Source organism: Anguilla anguilla, chromosome 5 (genome assembly GCF_013347855.1).
Source record: "Anguilla anguilla isolate fAngAng1 chromosome 5, fAngAng1.pri, whole genome shotgun sequence".
NCBI lineage: Eukaryota > Metazoa > Chordata > Actinopteri > Anguilliformes > Anguillidae > Anguilla > Anguilla anguilla.
Genome location: NC_049205.1, coordinates 58,718,157 through 58,741,882, shown reverse-complemented (window position 1 = coordinate 58,741,882; position 23,726 = coordinate 58,718,157). Strand labels below are relative to the sequence as shown.

The following is a 23,726-nucleotide window of genomic DNA, read 5'->3' as shown; positions in this document are numbered from 1 at the left end:
GATGTGTGTATGCGGGCACACGATTAGAAGGAAGAAGCCGTCATTCACAACATATTCGAGAAAGCTTGCTTAAAGCTGCTTAAACAAAGAGCAGAATTTGGCATGACATCCAAGCAGAAATATAGGCCTTCCCACCCACCCATGGGTATAGGTTACATGATACAGGGTTCAGTCCATTCATCTCTTATTTTATCTGTCTTCTATCTCCTCGTTTCTTGCCTGGGCCTGGGAAAATCGATTGAGGTCTGCCCGTCTTCAAGGACATTCCTCCAACTCGTTAAATGCTCCTTGAAGGAGCCAGGAGCCAGGAGCTAGGAGGCCGCCCCGAAGGATGCTTGAGCAAGGAAACAAGAACGCATCCCTTTTCGGAAAAGCGCTACGCATAAATGACAGACCTGTGGCTCTACGTCTCCTCGTCTGCCACGTCTGTAATTGTCGCGGCTTTGAACGGACGCCTGACCGAACAAGGACCTTCCGTACGTGTTTCCTCAAGTCCTCCGCCCTGGCGTCCTTTCCTTGCGTCCTTCCGGAAGGAAGCGAGGAAAGGGAGCGAGGAGGTCAAAGCAAGTGACCGGAACGAGCCCACAGGCTCTCTATGACTGAGCACTGGGGCACACCTGTGGGGGTACACCTTTTTGCTGGAGGTTCCCTCCCCGTCCACAGGTAAACGCTAAAGTGTGCCGTCTCTTTCATATCGCTTGTACCTTCAGGCGTCAGGCTTCCGAATAACTTCCGAATACCGGCAAAGAAAAAATAAAATAAAATAAAATAAAAATACAAAAAAAAATCTAAATGGTATTTACTTTCCAGTCATGCACTGTTTTTCCCGCACTTGAAATTTCAAAGGCGCAATCACGTCCTTGTTAATCTGATGGAAAACTCTCGCCGGCTGAAAGCTGTTGTGCGACAGCACCGTAACCAGCACGCCACAATTAACAGAGAGTGATTATACCATTGTTTTCCGCGCTCGGTTATTTTACTCTTAAACGACTGCATCGTTAGCCTAGCCGAGCCAGCAATCTGCGTGAGCTTCACACAACAGTGTGAAACTCCACAAGACAGTTTAATTAATGCGCATTCCACACCGGTGGCCGATTTCTTTTTGCAAGTTAAAAAAAAACAACTTACGACAAGTCAGGAATGGTTTCCACACCACCACCACCACCACCACCCTCCTCGTGCTACTTTTTAGTATGTGATTTCACTGATGGTACTATAATTTGCACTTGTGAATCACACCCAGTGCACCAAAAACTTTTCTTTCCAAAAAAGAAAAGAGAAATTAAACAAACAAACGAACAAAAACACTATGTGAAACGGAGGGTCCTTACTATCCACCTGCAAAGCAGCAAAACCACAAATAAGCCATTTTGTGCGATTTAGAAGTACAAAGCAAACGCAGGTCAAATAGCGCAAGCAGAAGAAAGCCAAAAAAAAAAAATTGTAGCATGAAAATAACTCTGTGGGGAGAGCGTCCCACAGCCACACTGTGTAACTTTAAATCCTTCCCCTCCCGCGGGGATTACAGCACCCTTTGTTCCCTTGATTGGACGTCCCCGGCGGGCCGCGGGCAAGGTCGGCCGGCTCTGTCCGCCGCGGCCTGATTGGATAACGGCCCGGCTGAACGTATCGCTGCCCTCCGGTTAAGGCCAGACGCGTTCGTGTAAACACAACGCCCCCGGCTGTCGCCATGGCAATCACTCTCTCTCTCTCTCTCTCTCTCTCTCTCTCTCCCGTCAGTGCAGGAAAGCGAGACGGACGTACGGGGCGGCGGAGGGGGGGGTGGGGGGGGGGTGGGGGTGGGGGTGGTGGGGCTGGGGGGGAGGGGGCGATCGCGTCTCTCTCCCCCACCCCCCCCCCCCCCGTCCTCTGGGAGAGGCGATGAGCCGGTGAGCATTGTTCAATTTGGCACCGGCGTTAATTTTAATTTTCCCATTTACCGCGGCGGGAGAAAAAAGTTCGCGGTGGCCTTCGCGAGGGTAACGCAACCAATATGGCCGCGGAGCCCGCGCGAGCGTGCTGTGCGCTAACGACACGTCTTACTAACCCCCCCCCCCCTCCCCCCCCCCCCCCCGACAAACCCAGCCCGCGGACATATGCGCACACGTCAATTACGAAACAAATGAAAGCGGGGAAACGTATGTCGAGGCTACTTAAGGAAATTGCCACCGCGCTCGCAAACGCATCAGCGGCGATGCGTGATCAATTAGAACATAAAAGCAGCCCATTTGCGCACTGTAAGGACACGCTTTTATAGAAATTTTTTTTAAAAGCTTTAGCGTTCTTAAAACCCCCCGGCTGAAGGGAACCAGCTGACCAGGGAACTTTATGGTATTTTCGGGGTTGCCTAACCTCGTATCGGAAACGTGAATCTCGAGCAGAGCTCTAGTCTGCTCACAACGCTGGAGGTAGCTAAGCCTCATTAGATTCATTGTGTGTTTTACGCCACAGCTCAGCTAAGGGCATCTGCTGATTTTAGGGCGACTCCAGCAAGGCTGTGGTATAGAACAGACGGCCATTTTAGGAGCATTCCCGGTATGCCGAGTGTTTCACTGTTACCGTGGCGGCCTGTTTAAAGGACCGGGAATCGAGGCACACCCCGGCCCCACGCAGGGTCTGTGAGCCGTCCCTCACGGCTGTAAGCGAACCCCCCCCCCCCCCCTCCATGCACCCCAAACCCCGAGCAGGCGCCCCGTCTCCCTTCCGCGCGCTGGAAACAGCGACGGTAAGCGCCAGTGACCGCATGCCATGCCCCGCCCTCCCGTGCACTTTGACCCCTCCGCTCCCCCGCCCGGCCTGGCGCGCCTACGCAGCCCTGCCCGCCATGCCATGCGGCAGTAAGCCAATCGGAACGGAGCCGCTACGCTGCAGAGGCACGGGGGGGGGTGAGAGACGCCGCGGCGAGCCAACTGCCCCGAGAACAGGAGAACAGGGGAACGGGGGAACAGGAGAACAGGAGAACAGGAGAACCGGAGAACCGGAGAACAGGAGAATGGGAGAACGGGAGAATGGGAGAACAGGGGAACAGGAGAACAGGAGAACGAGAGAACGAGAGATTGGGAGAACGAGAGAACAAGAGGACAGGAGGACATGAGGACGGGAGAATGGGAGAACAGCAGAATGGATGAACAGCAGAACGGGAGAACGGGAGAACGGGAGAACGGGAGAATGGGAGAATGGGAGGACGGGAGAACGAGAGAACAGGAGAACGGGGGAATGGGAGAACGGGAGAATGGAAGAACAGCAGAACGGGAGAACGGGGGAATGGGAGAATGGGAGGACGGGAGAACGAGAGAACAGGAGAACGGGAGAACGGGAGAACAGGAGAATGGGAGGACGGGAGAACAGGAGAACAGGGGAATGGGAGAACGGGAGAACGGGAGAACAGGAGAACCATGCACACACGCACACACACACAAATACACACACGCATGCCCAAAACCCCAATAGCTGTGAATGGCCTCATAATTTCCGGAAATGCTGCCCTTGATCGTAACTGTCCCGAAACGTAATGCTGAACGGACAGGCCGGCTCAATTTGAGCACACCTTCCCCGTAACTGTGGAAACCGCTCTGGAGTTCTGCCCAGCGAATCATTCAGCGCCGTGGCCTTGTCCTCGTACCTGTTTCTCTGCCACAGTTAAATCTGCTCTGAAGCACAATATCTATCTGCTCTGAAGCACAACGTCGTCTAGTAGCTTTTCTTCCCCAAGTTGCTGCAACACATTTTTAATGCCATTAAAACGGTGCATTAAAAAACTATTAACTAAATTGTTCTGACTACGACTGGAAAAAGTGCACGTAGCATTCATTTTCATTTGTTACAGTACAATGTAAAATCCACTTTTTCATTTTTTAAATTCAATTCTTCCCATTAATGGTAGAGTTCACTTTTTTTTCTCTCTTTGTAGTGAAACTCCACTTCTAATTTTCTTCTTTTTTTTTTTTTTTTTTTTACAAAAATACATTTTAAAGGGAACATATTGAATTTCTGGCCTTGTGGATCAATGCACGTTTTTAAAGGAACATTGACTGTCCTCGTTTTCCTGCACTGCGGTTTCAGTGTTTGTTGATTTGCCTTAACATGTTCCTATTCAACTCAATCCCGTCGCTTAAGACAACCGGCAGATTGGCACGCGCCTCCGTACCGAGAACAGTCAATAGTCCTTCAGAAAGGGACGCTTCGGAGCCACCAATCCCATAGTGCAATGCGCCATCGTGCTTGCAAACAAACAGCACTCTCTTGTGAACTCGGAATAACAGAACAAAATAAGTAATACTGGGACGTGAAAGAAATGGTAAATGGACTGCATTTATATAGCGCTTTTATCCAAAGCGCTTTACAATTGATGCCTCTCATTCGCCAGAGCAGTTAGGGGTTAGGTGTCTTGCTCAAGGACACTTCGACATGCCCAGGGCGGGGTTTGAACCGGCAACCCTCCGACTGCCAGACAATCGGTCTTACCTCCTGAGCTATGTCGCCCGAAATGACAGTTATTCTTAATTTAAACTCTCATTTTTAGTTCCAGCCTCTGTCCCAGACGCTAACGTTGCTATGGAGTCCAGGAGTGAGCTGTCCCAGGCGCTAACGTTGCTATGGAGTCCAGGAGTGAGCTGTCCCAGACGCTAACGTTGCTACGGACTCCAGTGGTGAGCTGTCCCAGACGCTAACGTTGCTATGGACTCCAGGAGTGAGCTGTCCCAGACTCTAACGTTGCTATGGACTCCAGGAGTGAGCTGTCCCAGACGCTAACGTTGCTATGGACTCCAGGAGTGAGCTGTCCCAGGCGCTAACGTTGATACGGACTCCAGGAGTGAGCTGTCCCAGACACTAACGTTGCTATGGACTCCAGGAGTGAGCTGTCCCAGATGCTAACGTTGCTACGGACACCAGGAGTGAGCTGTCCTGGACTCCAGGAGTGAGCTGTCCCAGACTCTAACGTTGCTATGGACTCCAGGAGTGAGCTGTCCCAGACACTAACGTTGCTATGGACTCCAGGAGTGAGCTGTCCCAGGCGCTAACGTTGCTATGGACTCCAGTGGTGAGCTGTCCCAGACGCTAACGTTGCTATGGACTCCAGGAGTGAGCTGTCCCAGACGCTAACGTTGCTATGGACTCCAGTGGTGAGCTGTCCCAGACGCTAACGTTGCTATGGACTCCAGTGGTGAGCTGTCCCAGACACTAACGTTGCTATGGACTCCAGGAGTGAGCCGTCCCAGGCGCTAACGTTGCTATGGACTCCAGGAGTGAGCCGTCCCAGGCGCTAACGTTGCTATGGACTCCAGGAGTGAGCCGTCCCAGGCGCTAACGTTGCTATGGACTCCAGGAGTGAGCCGTCCCAGGCGCTAACGTTGCTATGGACTCCAGGAGTGTGCCGTCCTAGATGCTAACGTTGCTATGGACTCCAGTGGTGAGCTGTCCTGGACTCCAGGAGTGAGCCGTCCCAGGCGCTAACGTTGCTATGGACTCCAGGAGCACGCTACATCGGTCCACGCTTTATCCTCCCGCATCAAAGACCGCCTCGCCATCGGTCGGGGTCTTTTCCCGTCTGGAACGTGTCAGAGGCGCTCGCCCAGCTGGTGATCCATCCGGGATCCGAGCCACCGCTACAAAACTGCGTTTAGCGGACGCCTGCCCGGGACACACAAACATTGCTCGCGCCCGATCGATGGGAAGAAATTGATTTTGCCACGGGGGGGAGGAGGGGGGGGGGGGGGGGGCGGGGGGAGGACGCGCCAGGCACTCAAAGCAGGCTGGGACGCACGCGGCCGCCGTCGATCGATCGAGAGACGTGGGTTTTTTCCGCATCGCTGCTCCGCGTCACCGCGCCGCGCGCTAACACGCCACGCGCTAACGCCCCGCGCGCTAACTTTTCTGTTCCTCGGCCGAGGATCCGTCGCCTCTCCGCCCCCCCTCTCTCCCCTCCTCGAATCTCATCGATCTCCAGCTCGGCTACACCGCCGGGGGGGGGGGGAAACACATTCAAAAAGTGTTTTTGCTCCACCCTGATCTGTTCCTGAGCGACGAGACTCAACGTACTGTGAACGAAGAAAACAAAAAAAAAACGAACAAACGGAAAAAACTGAAAAAAAAAAGATTCTGTGAAAGAGTACGGGGCAGAGGAAAGAGGAAGCAGAAGGAAGTTACTGCAGGGGGGTGTGGTGGGGGGGGGCAGTGATGGGGGGGGGGGGGGGTGGAGCGGTGGAGAGAGAGATCTAGAGCATCAAACGGAAGAAGGCTCTCTGGGTTGAAAGTAATTGAGTCGATGCGCCTTCTGAATATCCGGTCGACCGGAACCTTCCGTGCTGAGGAGCATCAACGCTAAAGACCGGGTGACCCACGCTTGCGGAGTGACCCCCCCTTTTTTCCGAGGCCAGGCACAACGAGCGCACTGGCATATACCCCACCGCCCGCCATGCCCACGTTCGCTGGGGCGCACAACTCCGGTCTTGGAGGGCCCCTCCACCGTGCTGGCTTTCTGTTCCAACCAATTACCTCAGTTTCCTGACTGCTCTATAAACTCTGGTATTTGAGTACAGGGAAAATCTTTAGGGTGCGCTCGCAGTGCTGCGGCCGCAGCCGGTGCTTATGAAATGTCAGATCGGGATTATGATCGAGCTCAACAAATAATTACGAGCAGAAGTCGGCGCAAAATCCCGAAACGGATCAGCCCTCGAGACGGAACGGAGTTTTAAGGGCCCGGCGTTTTCAACAGTTGAACCCGCTTCCGTGGCTGCCCGCTCCCCTTGGTACACCTCCTCGTTTTGTGCGCATCGATCGCTCGGCTCAACAAGGCTCCATTTCCAGTTTTACATAGAAAGAGTTGGGGGAAGGTGAGGGGGGCCCGGGTGGGGGGGGGGGGTGAGGTTTACCCGAGAGGGAGAACATTTAGAATTCTTTTTACCTCTTTGAGTCGGCAGGCTGAAGAAATAACACTTGAAAATGTGCACCTACAGAGAGCGCTGGCCAATTACGAGATCTACAACCTCCTGCCTCCTCTCCTCCGACCCCCCCCCTCGCACCCGTTCAACGAGACATCACAGGTAACAGACGTTAATAATGCAACGCTCAAGCCTGACTGGTCCGAGACTCCTCTGCCCCATCCCAATCTGCTCATTCGCCGCCCCCCATCCCGTCCAGCACCCCCCTCTCGTTCCCCTCTCCTTCTGAGGAGCACCTGAAGTCCAGGCCTCGCATCCTCCACTCGTACAGTAATGTAACCTGCAGGAAGTTCAGCCGCCGCCTTGGCAGTTCTTGTGAAGTTCACGAGCAGGCCACATAAATGTTTTATTGTTTCATTTTTGTTTCAGTTTTTTTGTCTGTTTGTTTGTTTTTTGTTTGTTCTTTGAGGGGCAAATGAGGGAAGAAAAGTTTTGGGACTTGGGAAAAGCTCAGCGACGAGCTAAGAGCTACCGACCATTTCCGCACCGGTGCCCGACCAACTGCCGACACTGGAGACCGCTACCTGATCAACATCCGGCTAAATACCGACACGACTGGCTGATCTCCTCCAAGTATCTTTCCAAAAACACACACGAACACACCGACTCACACACACACACACACACACCAGCTGCTGCCCCCTCTTAAACATTCCATTACCTTCTGTACAGTACTGCGAGACAGAAACATTTAATCTCATTAAAAATTAAGCTCTAAGAGCAAAGAGCCACTTTGTGCTTTTTTGCTTGTTTGTTTGTTTTTTTTTTTTGCCTTTTTTTTTTTTCTGGGTCCAAGAGAGAACGAGTGCACGACAAAACATACAGCGTTAATTTAACTCTAACAGAGTCTCTCTATTAGTCCAAGAGGGACAAAATGTACACTATCAGTAGTAAAATGTACTCTAATCAGTGTTAAAATGCACTCATTTTTACCGTGTTGAACGCATTCCTCAAAGAGATTATTTTCCGGTATGCGATTTGAGGTGAGTCAGTGTTCCCTCTACCGCAAAAAAAAAATCATCCGTGCATAAAATGACAATATAATTTGCATTTCAATTTTTAAGTTTTGAATTTGCCAATTGTTCAGCATGAATTGCACTCCCTCCACACCCACACCACCCCCGCACCACCCACACCACCCACACCACCCCCCCACCCGCTGCTGCCACCAACCCTTTTGGTCCTTGATTGGTTAGCAAAGAGCTAGCTGCTTAAATAAAACTTTTTTATTCGTAATTAAATGTGCCAAGATGTGATCCTTCTTCTTCTTCTTCTCAGAACTTAGTCCACACCATTGCTTCACTCAGCTGACTGATAACAGCCAGCGCCCAGCTAAAACGTGATATAATGTTCATATATAACAAATGGACCACAGTAATTATCACATCATTCACTTTCATTTACTATATTTCAGTGTGAGTAAGGATACCCTCCACGTTCGTTTAATTAAAGGCTCATAAGCACTATGGAGGAAATCATAATCACTTTGGAGGTAATCTATCCACAAGTGTAATTCTTTATTGCGTCCGATCTCGGGCCAGTTGAACCTATGCCTGGAGATTGAGCACTGAATCATGGGATAGCGTTTTTTTTTGGTGGTGGTTGGGGGGTGGGGGGGGGTGGTTGGTGGGCTGCTGGGCCTCTGTGGAGGACCCGCGTCAACGCAGTCTGGCCCCGGAGACGCCCACTTCCTCTCCTTCCTCTCGCTATAAATTCACGGCAACCAACTGCGACGCGCCCACGCAGGCACCTTCAGATCGCACAGCCACCCAGCACCATCCCACACCTCCAACCCTGCCTTCCCAGCACGCACCGGGGGGAGGAGAGTGAGAGACGGAGAGGAAGCACGTTGAGCGAGAGAGCGAGCGAGCGATGCAAATCACTGCAAACTGTGAACGCTTCCCAGTGAACTCACCGCTCCTCGCACGCAAAGTGAAGCCACAAAATGATCATTATTCTGAGAGAGAAACACACACACACGCATGCACACACACACACACACATGCACGGACACACACACACGCAAGTACACACACGTGCAAACGCACACACACGCAAGCACACACACAAGAACATGCTCGCATACACACACATACACACACACACATACGCTCACACACATAGACACACACACACACGCACACACACACACAGATATGTATTTAATAACCTTGTTATTCACTGGCTCCGCTGGGTCCCTTCTCCTGTAAACCTGGGAGCAAATGCATTTTCAAAGAGATGAAAGGAGCCCATCAGACCCGTGCACACTGAGGGATATGAAAAAGGACTCAGACTGATTCCTCTGATTTAAGGTCTTTCTGAAAACCATCATGGTTCTTTTTTTTGTCATTGACAGGGAGAATGCCAGATCGCCCTGACCACTTCGAGTGCAAAGCCATGGCAGAAAAATAAATTAAAAAATGCACGGGAACAGAAGAGGAGGGGGGGCGGGGGGGTTGGCTACTGTAAGCCCCTCCCCTTCCACACCTGAAGGTACAGCAGAGACCACCAGCATCCCTAATAATAAAAGGGGGGGGGGGGATTTCTTAACCACCACACTGGCTCCCCCTGTGTCACAGCAACACATCATGAAGGTAAGTCAGTAGTAATTTACCCTTGATTGACCCCATGGGGCAATTTGTCCGCTGCATTTGACTCATCTTAGTTATTTAGGGGCAGCTGGTAGCACGCAGGAACCAACAGTTCTGAGCCCAGAGCCTTGGTCAAGGGTAGGAGTGTACCAAACCCAGAGGTGCGCAACCAGGCAAATATCCATTTCTGGTTTTCATGCACACTGGACACTGGCCTTAATTACTTAATTAGCCCTAGCATTTATGCCATCTGACATTTTAGCTGCATTGCTTCATAAGCGCATGAATGGCAGCTGAAGATTGTTGTGTCCCTGAATGAAACGTGTTACTGCGATCTAAACTACAGGTGAACCAGTGTTGGTGCATACAGTCAATTAGCTCATTCAGCCAGGGTAATTGGTGGAAACAAAAACCTGCATACGCACCAGCCCTCCAAGACTGGAATGTCCCACACCTGACCTAACCCATGGTGCATGGGGCACGGTGTGGAAGGAAACCAGAGTACCCACGGGAAAATCCAGAGGCCCACGGGATTCTGCGAATCAAACCCAGAGCCACCTTCTTGTGAGGCAACAATGCTAACCACTGGCACATCGCATCACCCCTCGCCTGACCTCCCCTACAGTCTCACCTGAGTGTAAAGGTGCAGACAGTAAAGGTTTTCCCATAAAGGCACACACAGACGAGCCGGGAGAGAACAGCATTAAAAGGCCCAAAACCCAGTGATGAAAATAGCCTTTGACAGTGTTGCCGTGACGACAGAGATGCGTCCCCTCCAGCAAGGTATTAAGCCTGAGGTAAATACCAGCAGTTGTAACATAACTTACAAAAAAAAAAAAAAGCAGACTCACCCTAGATTAGGATATCTGCCTGGATAGGGCTGCCTTATGATAAATGAATAATGCAAAGTAATGGATGTATCAGAAGCAAACAATTAGTTATAAGGGCCAGATGGCAGATCACAGACACAGGTGAACCAATCTGACTGCACTGCAAATAACTGTCAGCTGGACCAAAAGAAAACATGCTGCAAACATGCACTTTTAACAAAATACTTTTTTTTTCTTTTTTTTTACTAAATCCAAAACAATATTGGGCTCAGCAGGCAAACACTACAATTAAGATTCTATCGTTGAGAATGCAGGACAAATGTGATTGCACAGGATCTTTTAAAACGGCGTAGTTCTGATACAAACGCGCAACAGCCAGCATTCTCATTAGCTTTCCCTATTTCACTCAATTTGCAGAGGGAGAAATTTGTCTCATGCTTTATTAAAATGTGTATTGCCTATCTGAGGACACGAAACAAGTACATGGGTTTTTTTTTTGTCTTTGTGTTTGATGAGCTGCTGTAGCTATTTGCAATGATAGCCGTTTGACTCATTAGGATTCCAATCCTGATCTGAAGGAAACCGCGATTCACACACAAACACGCATATGCATGCGCGCACTTCAATTCGCGCACGCAAGCACGTGGAAGCTCCTAACGGACTGGTCGTGGGAGAAAACGTTTAAGGATGAGTAAAGGCATCTTTTTTTAAAACGTGTTGAAGTCTACCCGTTATCATGAGATGGGGAAAATGAATTAATAAACACCCACTTCAAACGGCTGTGATGGAGATTATTCTGATCTTTATGAGGAAGACAATTTGCTTACAAGTAGAATAAATCCGAGGCGAACGGAGGACTTTTTTTGCCTATCAAACGAATTTGCAGATCGAAAGCGATAGCGCGGTTACAAATCTCAAGACCCGCGAGGAGATGAGTTTCTGTAAACTCCGCGTTTCTGACTACATCACAAGGAAGATATGTTAATTTGGTTCGTTAAGAGGGGAAACCGGCGGAAAAGAGAAACGGGATTAAGTACGGCGTGAATAAACCGCGAAGCAAAACGCAGTATCCGACCTTCGTGGCGGGACATGAAACGGTATCCTAGAGGCAAAATATGCGGGAGATTGGCACAGATTTCAGTGGTATATAGAGAGAAATAAAAAACGCAAAATATATTGATCTTAATTGAAACTGAAAACATTACCTGATAGACAATCTTTATATGTGAGGTACTACGCAAGGCCAACTAAAATAAATCTATAATTAAAACTGGTGGCAAGATGATCAAGCAACACATACTTCAGGGATGCCAGAGTGTTTGTTCAGAACAGCAAGCTCCACCTACTCCCTTTAAGAGGCCAGTGCAACCAATCCTTTCGGTTACTGTAATACTTAAGATTTAAACAAAGATGAAACTGTTTCTTGGGAGCTGTTTTACATCACGGACATACGGCGGCTTGTTTCCCCTCTGCTTTCATTTGGCTTCGCAGAACAAGGCCTTTCTGATCTCTGCGACGGAGAACTTGGCCAGGGCACGCAAACCACCAGGCCTCAGGAAAGCCGAAGTGGGTCGCACTGAGGAAGAAAGATGAAAAGCAGTGAAGATAAGAGAGCGAGAAACACTCAATTATCTTCAGTCACCGTGCGGGGCCAGGCATGGGCTGGGAGAAGGAGCGCCATGTAGAGTCGCAAGGGATCCAGAACCTGTCCCTACTTCATCCGGCCCTGCCCCGCCCCGCCCCACTCACTATAACCCAATTCACTTTGAGCTCCCGGGTGCAAGGAGGTCACCGTGAGAAAGATCTCACTGCGTACAATAGCAATATCTTTATTTGCGTAGGACTCACCTACACAGCAAAAAAATGTTCTGTGTTAAATCCACTCTTATGCAGTACATATGTACTCTGTCGAGGTTGAATTACTGTAACACTGGGAATTTTACTGTGTGCCTTAAGGGACAGCGGAGTCTCGTTAATTTTTACTGCTCTCCATTTCCCTGGAGCAATTCGGGTTTTGTAGCAAAAGAGGTGTGACCACATTTAGAACGCGCTACCATCTAGAGATGAGTCCGTTCCCCCCCTTTTTTTTTTTCTTTTTTTTTTTTGGTTTTTGTTTTTAAAATGCCCAATCATACACACACACAAAGCCCATTCCACTGCTATCCATTGTGGCTAACATTCCATTGTTCTGTCGAATGCGTCTGTCCCACAGAGCACGGAATGTCACTGGTGTTCTCCAGGGCGACTGTTGCCAGGCATTGTTTATTTTATACTCCCCCCCACAGCACTCCAGCTGAGCGGCAGAGTGGTTTTGTTCTGCTAAGAGGACCGGCCTGCATCCACAGCTGGCACCCGGTCAACGGGAGGAGCCACTCAACAGAATGTTCAGTCTGTAGAATCACGTTGACATTGAACATTTTGCACTGAACATATGTGGAAGTCAAGGTCATGGAAAAGACCAGAAGCGCAGAGAATCAGACTTGATTTATAAGTCCTGGCGAAACTGCATGTCTCTCCACGGAAGCGCTGGCCTCAATCGGTACTGTCACGGCCAGGTCTGCGGTCCCAAACTCTGTCGCCGCACCAAAGACAAGAGCTTCAAGTTGGGCGTGCCCCCTGGGGGGGCTGTATTCAGGCCACTTTCACCAGAGGGCTGAACTCTGGAGGCACAAAAACCTGCCAAAATTCAATTAAACATAAAAAAGGCACTTCCTCACTTCCTCACAACTTCCTTTGAATTATTAATTTCTTTCGAGATGTTTTCCTTTATTTAGTTCACAATTCTACGATCAAAAGATGTACCAATTTCACCAGACTCCATTATTTATGTCACAATTTATATATTTATTTCTACATAGGCTTGATTCTGGCAGGATTCACTGTGTGTAGAGTAGCTTCTCCGATTGGACAGCTGTCGTCCTGGCAACCCGCTACAGTCACCTTTGGTAATCAGTTACAGCGTGAACTCACTGAGCTCATCCAACTATGCAAAGTGCAAGCAAAATGACCAACTCTTTGGGAAGAGCGTTGACCAATCAGACCGCTGCATTGGCTCAAGCCTGTTCAGTCCCACCATGCCCAGGTCAAACACAGATTCCTGTATTTGCGCTATATGTCGAAACAAGTTGGCGTCCTCCCTCATGTGCTAGTTGCTGAAGACGGTGGTCGCGTAGGAGACCCAGAAGAACTGCGAGGACATTGCGGGAAGAAGCACGAAGGGCTTTCCTAACGGCTCAAAATCTGCTGCCGAATAAAAATTATTTAATTCAATTTTATGGCCAATTCTTCAAGTCCCACTAGTGCTAAGCCTGCTGGGAAATAGCCAGTGTTCCCCTCGAGTGCATTAAACAAGGAACTTTTCATCTCCATTTAGATTTATTTTTTTTGTTACTTAGGCATAGACTGTCAGAAGGACCACACTTGTGGTTCCGAATCTCTTCGGATGTGCAAGGTCAGCGGCTCTCAAAACCTCAAACAGGGGCATCCAATCTTTTGCTCTATTGTAACCTAAAAATGTAACCTCTTCTGAAGGAATTCCCCCCCCCAGATATCACATTACAGAAATGAAAGCATCAGTAGGTCTGATTGAATAAAAAGTCCCCTGGCTTCAAATGCAGGTCATTTATTCTTAATAGGCATGCATCGCTATTTCTGACATAATGTGGCCTTAAAAGAGCAAATCATCTACTCTCGTTGACATTAAAAGCGTCTAATTAAGAAAGGTTATCGGCTTGTTTCGATTCAGAGCTGGCCCCTGTGGTTGACAGGGCAGGCCGCACACAAGTGAGGGACCAAGGGTGAGATCTGAAGACCCCCGTGTGATCATCACGATCGCTTGCATTAACGGGATTGGAGGCTGCTTTAGCCAATGACAGATACGGTGGGAAGGTTCTAAAATGTAACGGGTGAGACCCGGGGAGAGGGTAATGGCTTCTGAACGTACAGTAAAGAGACGTGTCTACGATCTGAGAGGGAGGTAAAATTATTGGTACTGAATCAACAAAGACGCAGGTGTTCCAGATACACCTTTGAAAAGGTTTTTTTTTTTTTTTGTTCTCTACTAGTTTTTCCCAAGTTGATTTATGAAATTTGCTTGAAAATCAAGGAAAGCAACAACTGCATGATCTCTCTCCACTATGCCGCTAAAAAGCGCATTTAAAACTAATCTTTTAACATTGATATAGAAATAAAAGTGACTTTTGAATGTTTCTCCTGGCTTCTCATCATCGAGCCAAGGCTTTCATTTTCTTGAGTATCACTCTGTTTTTAATTACGAATTGCACCAAAGATGCCATTAGACACTTCTGTCGACATCAAGCATAATGTACTCAGCCCTGCAATTTACCATTTCTCACACTAAGCAGATAAGTTAGAAAGTAATTTTTATTTTTTATCTTTTTTTCTTTTTTTTTTTTTTAATCGGTGAAATTTGAAAAACATCTTCTCGGAAAATGGAATGATCATCAATGACAGGAGAAAGCAAACATTTTACACAAATTGCACGTCTTTTCACACACAAAGCTTCAGACGACAGACGTTTTCAGGATAGCTTTCTCAAATTTAATTGCATGTTTACGTTTTCATTCCATGAATTTAGCAGACTGATATCTTTAAAAAAATTATTATTTTTTTAAACTTAAACAGCTTAGATTCCTAGTGCAATTCATTTATAGTGGACGGATATTTTACTAATAAAATTCAGATAAAGTATCATGCTCAAGGGTACAACTGCAGATCGCCGCCTACATTTCAGGCCGACAACCTTAAAGTTGCGAGCACGGTTCCCTAGCCAAGCTACACTGCCACCCTCATGCCAGATTTATACTTTGTCGCACGACCCTTTCGACAAGTGTCACATGACACTTTTTCTTCAGTATCGCGCACCACTAGAATTTTATGTCGTAGAACTTTACACTGTGTCACACAGTGTTGATTCGACAGCCAAACGGAAAACCGAAATTAATTGTCATGGATACGTCTTTATTTTCCGTTTACCTTTTTTTAAAAAACAAAAGTAGATATATAATGTATTCCTTTCCCTTATTTCTCTGTAATTTCATTGAGCGTCAAAATGTTTTTACAGACGTAAACATCAGCAGTTACGGGGGCAGTACGACGAAGTATAAATAGGTAATATAATTTAAATTTACACCGGCTAACCACAAAAAGAGTAACTGACAAGAGCTAACACGCCTCAGCACTGAAAGAAAATCCAAACTACACATTTCAAAGTTCAGAGGGGTCAGGGTTTTGTCAATTTGGATCGTTTTCAATGCGTGATTAGACATGCAATTAAAATCAGAACGCAGTGTAGCATAATAGCTAGGGAAGTGTGTTTTGCAGCTTCAAGGTTACATTCAATTTCCAGCACTGCAGTCATACCCTTGAGCAGAATACTCAAGCCAAAGTGCTCCAGTAACACATCAGGCTGTATAAACAAATTGCAGGTTAAATCCAAGCCACTGGGGACATGATTGCTTACTTAAAGGCCAAAAGTGTAAGAGATTAGGGTGGCTACGTCTTTCAGACCAACACCAGCTTGTAATAAACTAATAAAAGCCAACAAAAAAAAAGGGGGGGGGGGGATCTGAGAACAAGAGGAAAACACCGAAGAGACTTTAACTTTACAGGTGAAGCCAAAGAAATCACAGCACAATTAGTAAAGGAGTGATTTCGCCAATTAATGAAACCACCCGTCTTTTTTTTTTTTTAACCTGACAGTGAAGTCAAGATGCATGGCTAAAGGAGGAAGAGCAAGGAGAGAGAGAGAGAGAGAGAGAGAGAGAGCGTGAGATAGAGAGATAAACAGCTAAAGCTTTAGACAAGTTTAACCAGAAAAAGACAAGATGCAAAGGAGAGGAAGAAGAGGAGAAGTATATAAAAACAGAGAAAAAGAGAAGACCAGTGACAGAGTGAAACAGGGTAATGGGGAAAGAAGAAAATAATGAAGGGAAAAAGAGAGCATGCGAGAGAGACTGAGAGAGAAAGAGAGCGAGAGAGAGAGAGAGAGAGAGAGAGAGAGGCCAATGGGGAGAGACATGAGATGAAGGTGCACAATGGTGTTTACAGGAGGCGGTCGGTGAATCTGGCAGGTCCGCGCAGGGGAGACCTGTGGGTGTTTTGACAGCGTCCAGCGCACGATCACAGCCCCGGTCCTCCAGCTAATTAACCCACAGGGGGGCCAGTGTCAGCCGGGCCTCTCTCGCTCGCCCCGACTCCTGTCCGTGTGCAGGCAGAGAGAGAGAGAGAGCCTGAAAACACAGCAACACAGTGAGGACGCGCGAACCGATGACAGACGCCCCCCCCCCAGGAACGGTCTGTCCTGAGAGCTACTCCCCCCCCTCCACCCCCCCCCCCCAGGAGCGGTCTGTCCTGAGAGCTACTCCCCCTCTCCGCCCCCCCCAGGAGCGGTTTGTCCTGAGAGCTACTCCCTCCCCCCTCCTGCCTCTCCCAGGAGCAGTTTGTCCTGAGGAGCTACTCCCCCCCCCCTCCTGCCCCTCCCAGGAGCGGTTTGTCCTGAGAGCTACTCCCCCTCTCCACCCCCCCAGGAGCGGTCCGTCCTGAGAGCTACTCCCCCCCCCCTCCTGCCCCTCCCAGGAGCGGTCTGTCCTGAGAGCTACTCCCCCTCTCCGCCCCCCCCAGGAGCGGTTTGTCCTGAGAGCTACTCCCTCCCCCCTCCTGCCTCTCCCAGGAGCAGTTTGTCCTGAGGAGCTACCCCCCCCCCCTCTCCACCCCCCCAGGAGCAGTTTGTCCTGAGGAGCTACTCCCCCCCACCTCCTGCCCCCCCCAGGAGCGGTCTGTCCTGCGAGATACCCCCGGCCCCCCCAGGAGTGATCTGTCCTGAGGAGCTACAGCAGCACTGAGGGACAAGCGAAACCACCAGCGTTTACCCTCCTCTCAAAATGTCTGCCTCTCGCCGCTTTTCAAAAAGAAAAAAAAAAACAAAACGGCAAGATTATCGATCGGCGCGGTTCACGGCGAGCGCTGACCCAACCGCGGCGTCTCTCAGCACTGGGAATGAGCGGCTGACCAGAGTGAGATAAACAGTTTAACGAGGCGTGGCGGACCACGCATGAGGCGCTTGGAGCAGCGGGTGGGGACCGGGGCAGGGCCACGGGCCTGTATTAGCCAGGCTTCATTTTATATTCCGCGGCAAATAAAGTCAACACCCGGAGTTTGGAGGGGGAGGGGTGGTAGGGGGGTTGTTGTTTAGTTGCTCTGGTGTAATTGAGTTTTTTTTCTATCGTTCTTATTTTACCTTAACATAATAAATTATTGATTCACTGAATCAATAATGTCCAGAGCATTGCATTGGTTTAAGAAGTGCTGAGGAAGGCCTCAGTAGGGTTTGTGCACACGGGCATCAAACTTGAGGAACAGTAGCACTGCTCACAGAGACAAGGTTATCTTGCCCTGCGGAAAAAGAATAGGTAATTCTCGTGGGGTGGGGGTGGGGGGGGGGGGGGGGGGGAGTGGAGTTGGACCAATCACAAGTTTTCTTGGACACCAGAGGACAATATAACTGTCCTCTGGTGTCCAAGAAAGCGTGTGATTGGTCCATGGACTTACTGTCCCATCATGCCCCGCCATCGTACCCCCTACCCCGTACCGCTCATGAGTACGCAGAAGAGTGTAGGAGCCGGGGCATTAGCGCAGGTTGGAGGTTGCCACGGCAATCTGCCGTCAGCCTCTCGTTCGCACCCCGGCCTGAGACGGCTGATTTCTCCTCAGCTCTGCTCTGCCTTGCTTGCGGTTTCACCCATCGCTGCAATCCTGATTTTTTTTTTTTTCTAAGCCGGGTCAATTTACTGTGAGCAGATTGCTCGCGGCTAACCTCTTAATAACGCACAACAGCACCGCTAAAAATAGCACATTGCTAGCGCATTCTCTCGAGTTTTTAATCTTTCTTTATGTATTTTTTTTCCCTCATTTTTTTATTCACTTGCCTGCCTGCTTATCCCGCTGTGTGATATGGGAGGTGGAACTTCTCACCCTGTTAACTTTTCCATCTCTGTGAGGGATCATACAGGAGGTGTTTGTGTGTGTGTGTGTGTGTGTGTGTGTGTGTGCGCGCATGTGTGCGTGTGTGTTTGTGTGCACACAAGCTGCTCACACAATCTCTCTCCCCTCACACAAGATGTTTTCCATATGCTCCAGAATTTCTGGCCCTTTTCAATCAGATTAACAGATTTCGAAAGATCATTCGGGAAAATTCAACGAAAGAAAGAAAGAAAGAAAGGGAAAAAAACAGCAGCTTCCATCAAGATGAACACACACTGCTGATGGGCTCCACTGGGAGACAGTGGACACTGCCCAAATATAAAATGTGCCCCTTAACCCCACACGTTGGGACAGGGTGTGTGGGGGAACTCAAAATAAATCACACCGAATCAAATTGCATCTGAATCGGCGCCCTGAAAATACACACTTGTATCTCGTGTTAGTCTGACACCTGATATTGCGTCAGACGAAACACTGAAGTGGATTTTTTTTTTAAGTATCTGAAAACACCAAAAGCACAGCGGCTGCCTTGTGGTGTGAGAGCGGACGGCTTTTTTTTCGCAAACCGGGAAAGATAACGTTTTGAAATACAGGGCTCTGAGAACGGGGCTGCAATTGATTGTAGTGTGAGAGACATCAAGAAAATACGCTTTGCATGACTGGGCATGGACAAACTGCCAAAAATTTCTCATCTCCTTCTCCAGAACCACGCTGACCAATGGTGTGCCTTTCTATAAACAGCTCTGTCTCGTCGCGTTTTCTGTTTATCGTGCCGCTTTAAGAAAGTAAGTGTTTCTGTTAATGCGCGAGCCCACATCATGGCGCCGAGAAAGTAACGGTTATTTTTAAATGAATAATTTAAAACGGCGATGAGTAGGACACATACACTGTAGTTATTAGGCTCACGGAGGGAGAGAGAACCCCACACGCGGGGCCGTGTCGCTGGACGGGCAGAGAGACAGCGCGCGCGAAAGAGAAAGGGATAAGCAGGCTGGCTGCGGAGGCTTAAAGGGTGCAAAGGTGTTGCTGCGCCGTAGATTAGCGGAGGCAGGACCTGCGTCGGGCGACCGTTTGATCCACGCGCGCGCTCTCTCTCCATCCCCTCTTCAACATTAATTGATCCCAATGCACCAAGTGCAAAAAAAAAACAAAAAAAAAAAAAAAAACCACACGCGCATCAAAAGAGCCCAAGGGGCACGCGGAGAAGAAAAAAAAAAGGCGATAAGGATCGTCTCTGCTTCCACAATCCACAGCTTCACCGAGCGAGTAATTGGCAACAGCACTTCCGGCAAGTCAGATCAATGGCAGGACCGGCAAGGAAATAATAGGCTATACAATACCCAGATACCTGCTGGGTGGAAATTCGGGGCGGAGTGAAAGAACGGTTGAGTGTGTCTGTCAGCTCAGATAATTGAGGACAGAGGTGGGAACACATTTGGGAGGCGAGCGACAGTATCTTACTCGGAGGACACGGAGAGAAGACTCCGGCGCTCATCCGCCTTCTCGTCCTTTAGTAGGCTACCCATTTCAGCCTCGCCGCAGTCAGAGGAGAGACAGGCTGCAGACACGGAGACGCAGATCTCAGAGTAGGTGGCCCACTCACGGGCGGGGGGGGGGGGGGGGGGGGGGAGGAGGAGGAGAGTGTCAGTTTCATGTGAAAATCATCTCGGGGAGGGGGGGCGGGGTTCATAAATTGTAGTCTATAAAGTTCTTATTTTAAAGTTCATAAATTGTAGTCTATATCCTGTACCTAATTTATTTACAAACTGCCGGTTTTCTTCGTTGAGACAGACGGGCGTGCGCGAGAACGCACGCACGCACGCACGCTCACTAAAAGCTCCGGGGTCAAGGTATGCCCACTTATGATTGCGTAATTAAAACGCAAATAAACCATGCAAATAGAATCGCTGCCATCGACGAATATATAACTGCCAAAGCAAAACAAATAATATAATGAATGTTATGGGCAGCCGGGGGGGGTGCATATCGATCTCAGAAATAAGGCTCTCTCGGAAATGCAGACGTTCTCCGACAACTGCGCTGTCCTCCAAATCCCTAAAATGAGAAAGCGAATGAGAGGGGATTACATGGCTAATGCTGGCAGATGAAGAAAGGTCGCGCGAGATCCCCACTCTGAGGGGATTAAACCCAAACAGATCTACCGCGCAGCTCCCCGACCGGGCCGTGACCGTGAACCAAGAATGAAATTAAACTTTTAAGTCCCTGAGATATGTCTGGGACCCGTGCGACATCCGGAGACCCTTTTCGCAGTTATTTTTGGTTTACTGCCACCAAAATATCAGTACCCATGTAGCAGGCTACTTACAATAACCTACAATAGATAGGTTACCACAAAATGTGATATTAAATGACATGATGCTCTGTTTCAATCCAAGAGGGAGATAGAGTCTTTTTAAAAAATATTAATAATAATATTTTTTCATTGTTTATTGTTTTGTTATTCCACGGAATGTATTTTGTGTCATTGTCAATAGTCTCATTGTGAATTGCTTTGGCAACATTGTATAATTGTTTATATACAGTCATGCCAATAAAGCATTATTGGATTGAACACAGAGAGAGAGAGAGAGAGAGAGAGAGAGAGAGAGAGAGAGAGAGAGAGAGATTTACACAAGCAAGTGCTACCCAACGACCTTACTCTCTGCACACAGAAAAGAAACACCACATGCCCGTTACATTACGGATAAATGATCCACATACGAAACTGAATCTGTTAAAAAAAACACCGAGGAGCCTCCCAATTTAAGAAACCTTCCACCTGCATGCAGTAGCATCTGTTCAATGGACTATCACAAATGCTCGGCTAAACCTGTTAATGAAATTAGTCGGCGTTGACGGTCAGGAATGACATCGTTATAAAAGTAAAAAAAGAAAAAAAATAACACGTTTCTAATAGTCCAATTATCAGCGTCAAGCTACTGAGTTGATTTCGCAGCGATGGCAACAGTGCTGTGATCACAGGTACCTGGCAAAAGAGACGCAAATGAGCTTTCACTTTCGATTGCGTCGGAGATCCAGGTGTGTGCATTTACCTACAATTATGCAGACATCCAGCGCACAGTGAGCATCCGGAATGAAGCCGAATTGGCAAGAAACGCCTTGCTACCCATTGGCAGTATGTTGCAAGACATTCGGCTATGCGTAGAAATGGATGTTATAATGTAAATACCAAGTTATCCTTCGCTGTAACTACCCTATTATATTTCCATGCGCGGCTGATTTTTAAAATGTGAACAACATTTTAATCAACACAACTTTTAGCATCAATGACCACTGCATTTCACACCACGTACACTTAGGCTATGTCTGTATCAGGTGCATCAAATAAGAAACATTGTTCATTACGCCGTAAACTGCAGAATTAACCACAAAATAGAAACCTCAGCAACACACTTAATAATGTCAATATAGAACGCACCTTGATTTTAAAAAATTAGTCGGTGCAAGAAAACATGTTTTATTCTAAATGTATTAAATACGTTGATGGAAATATCAGAAGAGACGCGTATTTCTGACTTCTCAATTTCATAGTTTATTTGACTGCAACAGGGAACGCAACCCGTGGGTTTTTGTGCACAGTTACCATTGCCATTGCATGGAAAGTATCGGAATTAAGCAGCGCTTTACATTTCAAAAAGAATCATAAACTGTTGTAGTCAAATTTCCCATAAAAAAAGATTCGCTATAGGCTAGAAATTTACGTTCACAGATTTACAAAGTGACTTGGAAAAACCCCTTTGAATAAATTGTAGGCTTACCTCGTTTGTCCTGCACTTTTACAGTAATATCGACCAGCGGCTCAGTCTCTCTGTCAAGCCGCCTGGCGATCACTATATCCCCGCTGTCCCGGCTGACAGTCACCGGCGTGTTCTCAGACCCAGGGTAGACCAGCTCAAAACTTGCCGTCTGAAACCTCACCGGGTTCAGGTTCATTACAACCGATCCAATACTGGCGTCCTCGGATACACTGATGACTACCGGGTTTCCCGATTCCAGCAAAGATCTGGACCTGCGAACAAGTCGCTGACCAGTTTCGCTACCAAGACTGGGCTTTCTCGCGGGCCACTGGCGAGGACTTATCTCGATGTCCACATTTTTACTTATTCGAGAAGGCCAACCGTGGTCCCTCGCGAACACACTAAATTTAATCGGGGTGGTGAGACCAAGTATGGAATCGACCAGCAAAATATCTCCGGTTTTGGGCACCACGTAGAAGCTGCCATTTTTTGGAACGGCGAAGTAAATCAAATCGGCATTCTTGCCGCTGTCCGTGTCCTTTGCATTCACCTTGTGGACTACGGAGCGGAGGGCAGTTGCATCGTCCAAAGTTATTTTAACATCCCTGTTGTGAAATGTTGGCTCGTGATCGTTGGTGTCCAGCACATCGATTTTCACAGACGCAACTTCGGCATCCACTCTGTCAGACGAAGCACAACTTTGACAGCACACACCGAGGGCGAAGAGGTATTCAGCTCGTTCCTCCCTATCGAGGACTTTAGACGTTTTCAGCAAGACGTGGCCGCGTTTGTGGTGAGCAAATAAGTGGAAATCCTCGCTTCCTTCGCCCAGGAGTTTAAGGTACATACCCGGCTTTGGACACCATTTCTGCGCGTCTATCCGTTTCGCCGGGATGCTCAGTCCGTTCACTTTGGAACCCGGCGACCAGTTTTCAAATACATGTCCGTGAAAGAAAAGTATCCGTTCGTCTGTTTTATTCCCAGAAACCGAAGTCACGAAATACGATATTAAAATGGTCAAAAGCATGGCTGGGTGAAGTTCTACCACGGCGAGTGGTTTAGAAGCGCGTGCTAGGATAGGGGATCATTTCACAAAAAAATGTGTTCCCATATTCGAATTAAAAAACGTCTAAAAAGATTTACAACATATATTGCATCTTCAGAAAAAAATATGCTTCTGTTTACTGCAAGTTGCCAGTGCACAACTTTCCGTCCGTCTCCGCTGGCTCAGCCCACGGTCTGCCCGCTTCCTCGCACAGACCGAGAGTGCGCCGCGCGCTCGCTGTGTTGGTATTTCTGACAGCATCACGCAGTGCTGGACAGCGCCACGCTCGAAGGGGCGTGGCAAGCGGCGGGGGGGAAATCCTCAGGGGAACCCGCCACCTAGTCAGTGCAATCGAATAATAATTTACGGTCGCTGTCCTCGTCAAATCTGGACAAACTGTGTCTTATTAAGGTGATTTGAACCGACCGAAATGTAACACGTGACACGCGGACAGGCACGCTGAGCAGTCCTGAAAAGGTACGGATATATGCATGGAGAAAAATTAAGTGTGTATACATATATAGCCTATATATATTTATAAAGCGGGTTCAGAAAAAAGG

General features: G+C 48.4%; 1 protein-coding gene across 1 annotated transcript in view; it reads right to left on the bottom strand.

Moving 5' to 3' along the window:
* The window catches only part of LOC118228251 (neural-cadherin-like), a 186,992-nt gene extending 163,594 nt beyond the window's left edge, over positions 1 to 23,398 (bottom strand). Inside the window, exon 1 of the mRNA XM_035419621.1 lies at positions 22,143 to 23,398. Coding sequence (XP_035275512.1) covers positions 22,143 to 23,148 — 1,006 coding nt within the window. The 5' untranslated portion in view covers positions 23,149 to 23,398. The remainder of the gene's footprint in view (positions 1 to 22,142) is intronic.
* Between the last annotated feature and the right edge of the window lie 328 nt (positions 23,399 to 23,726).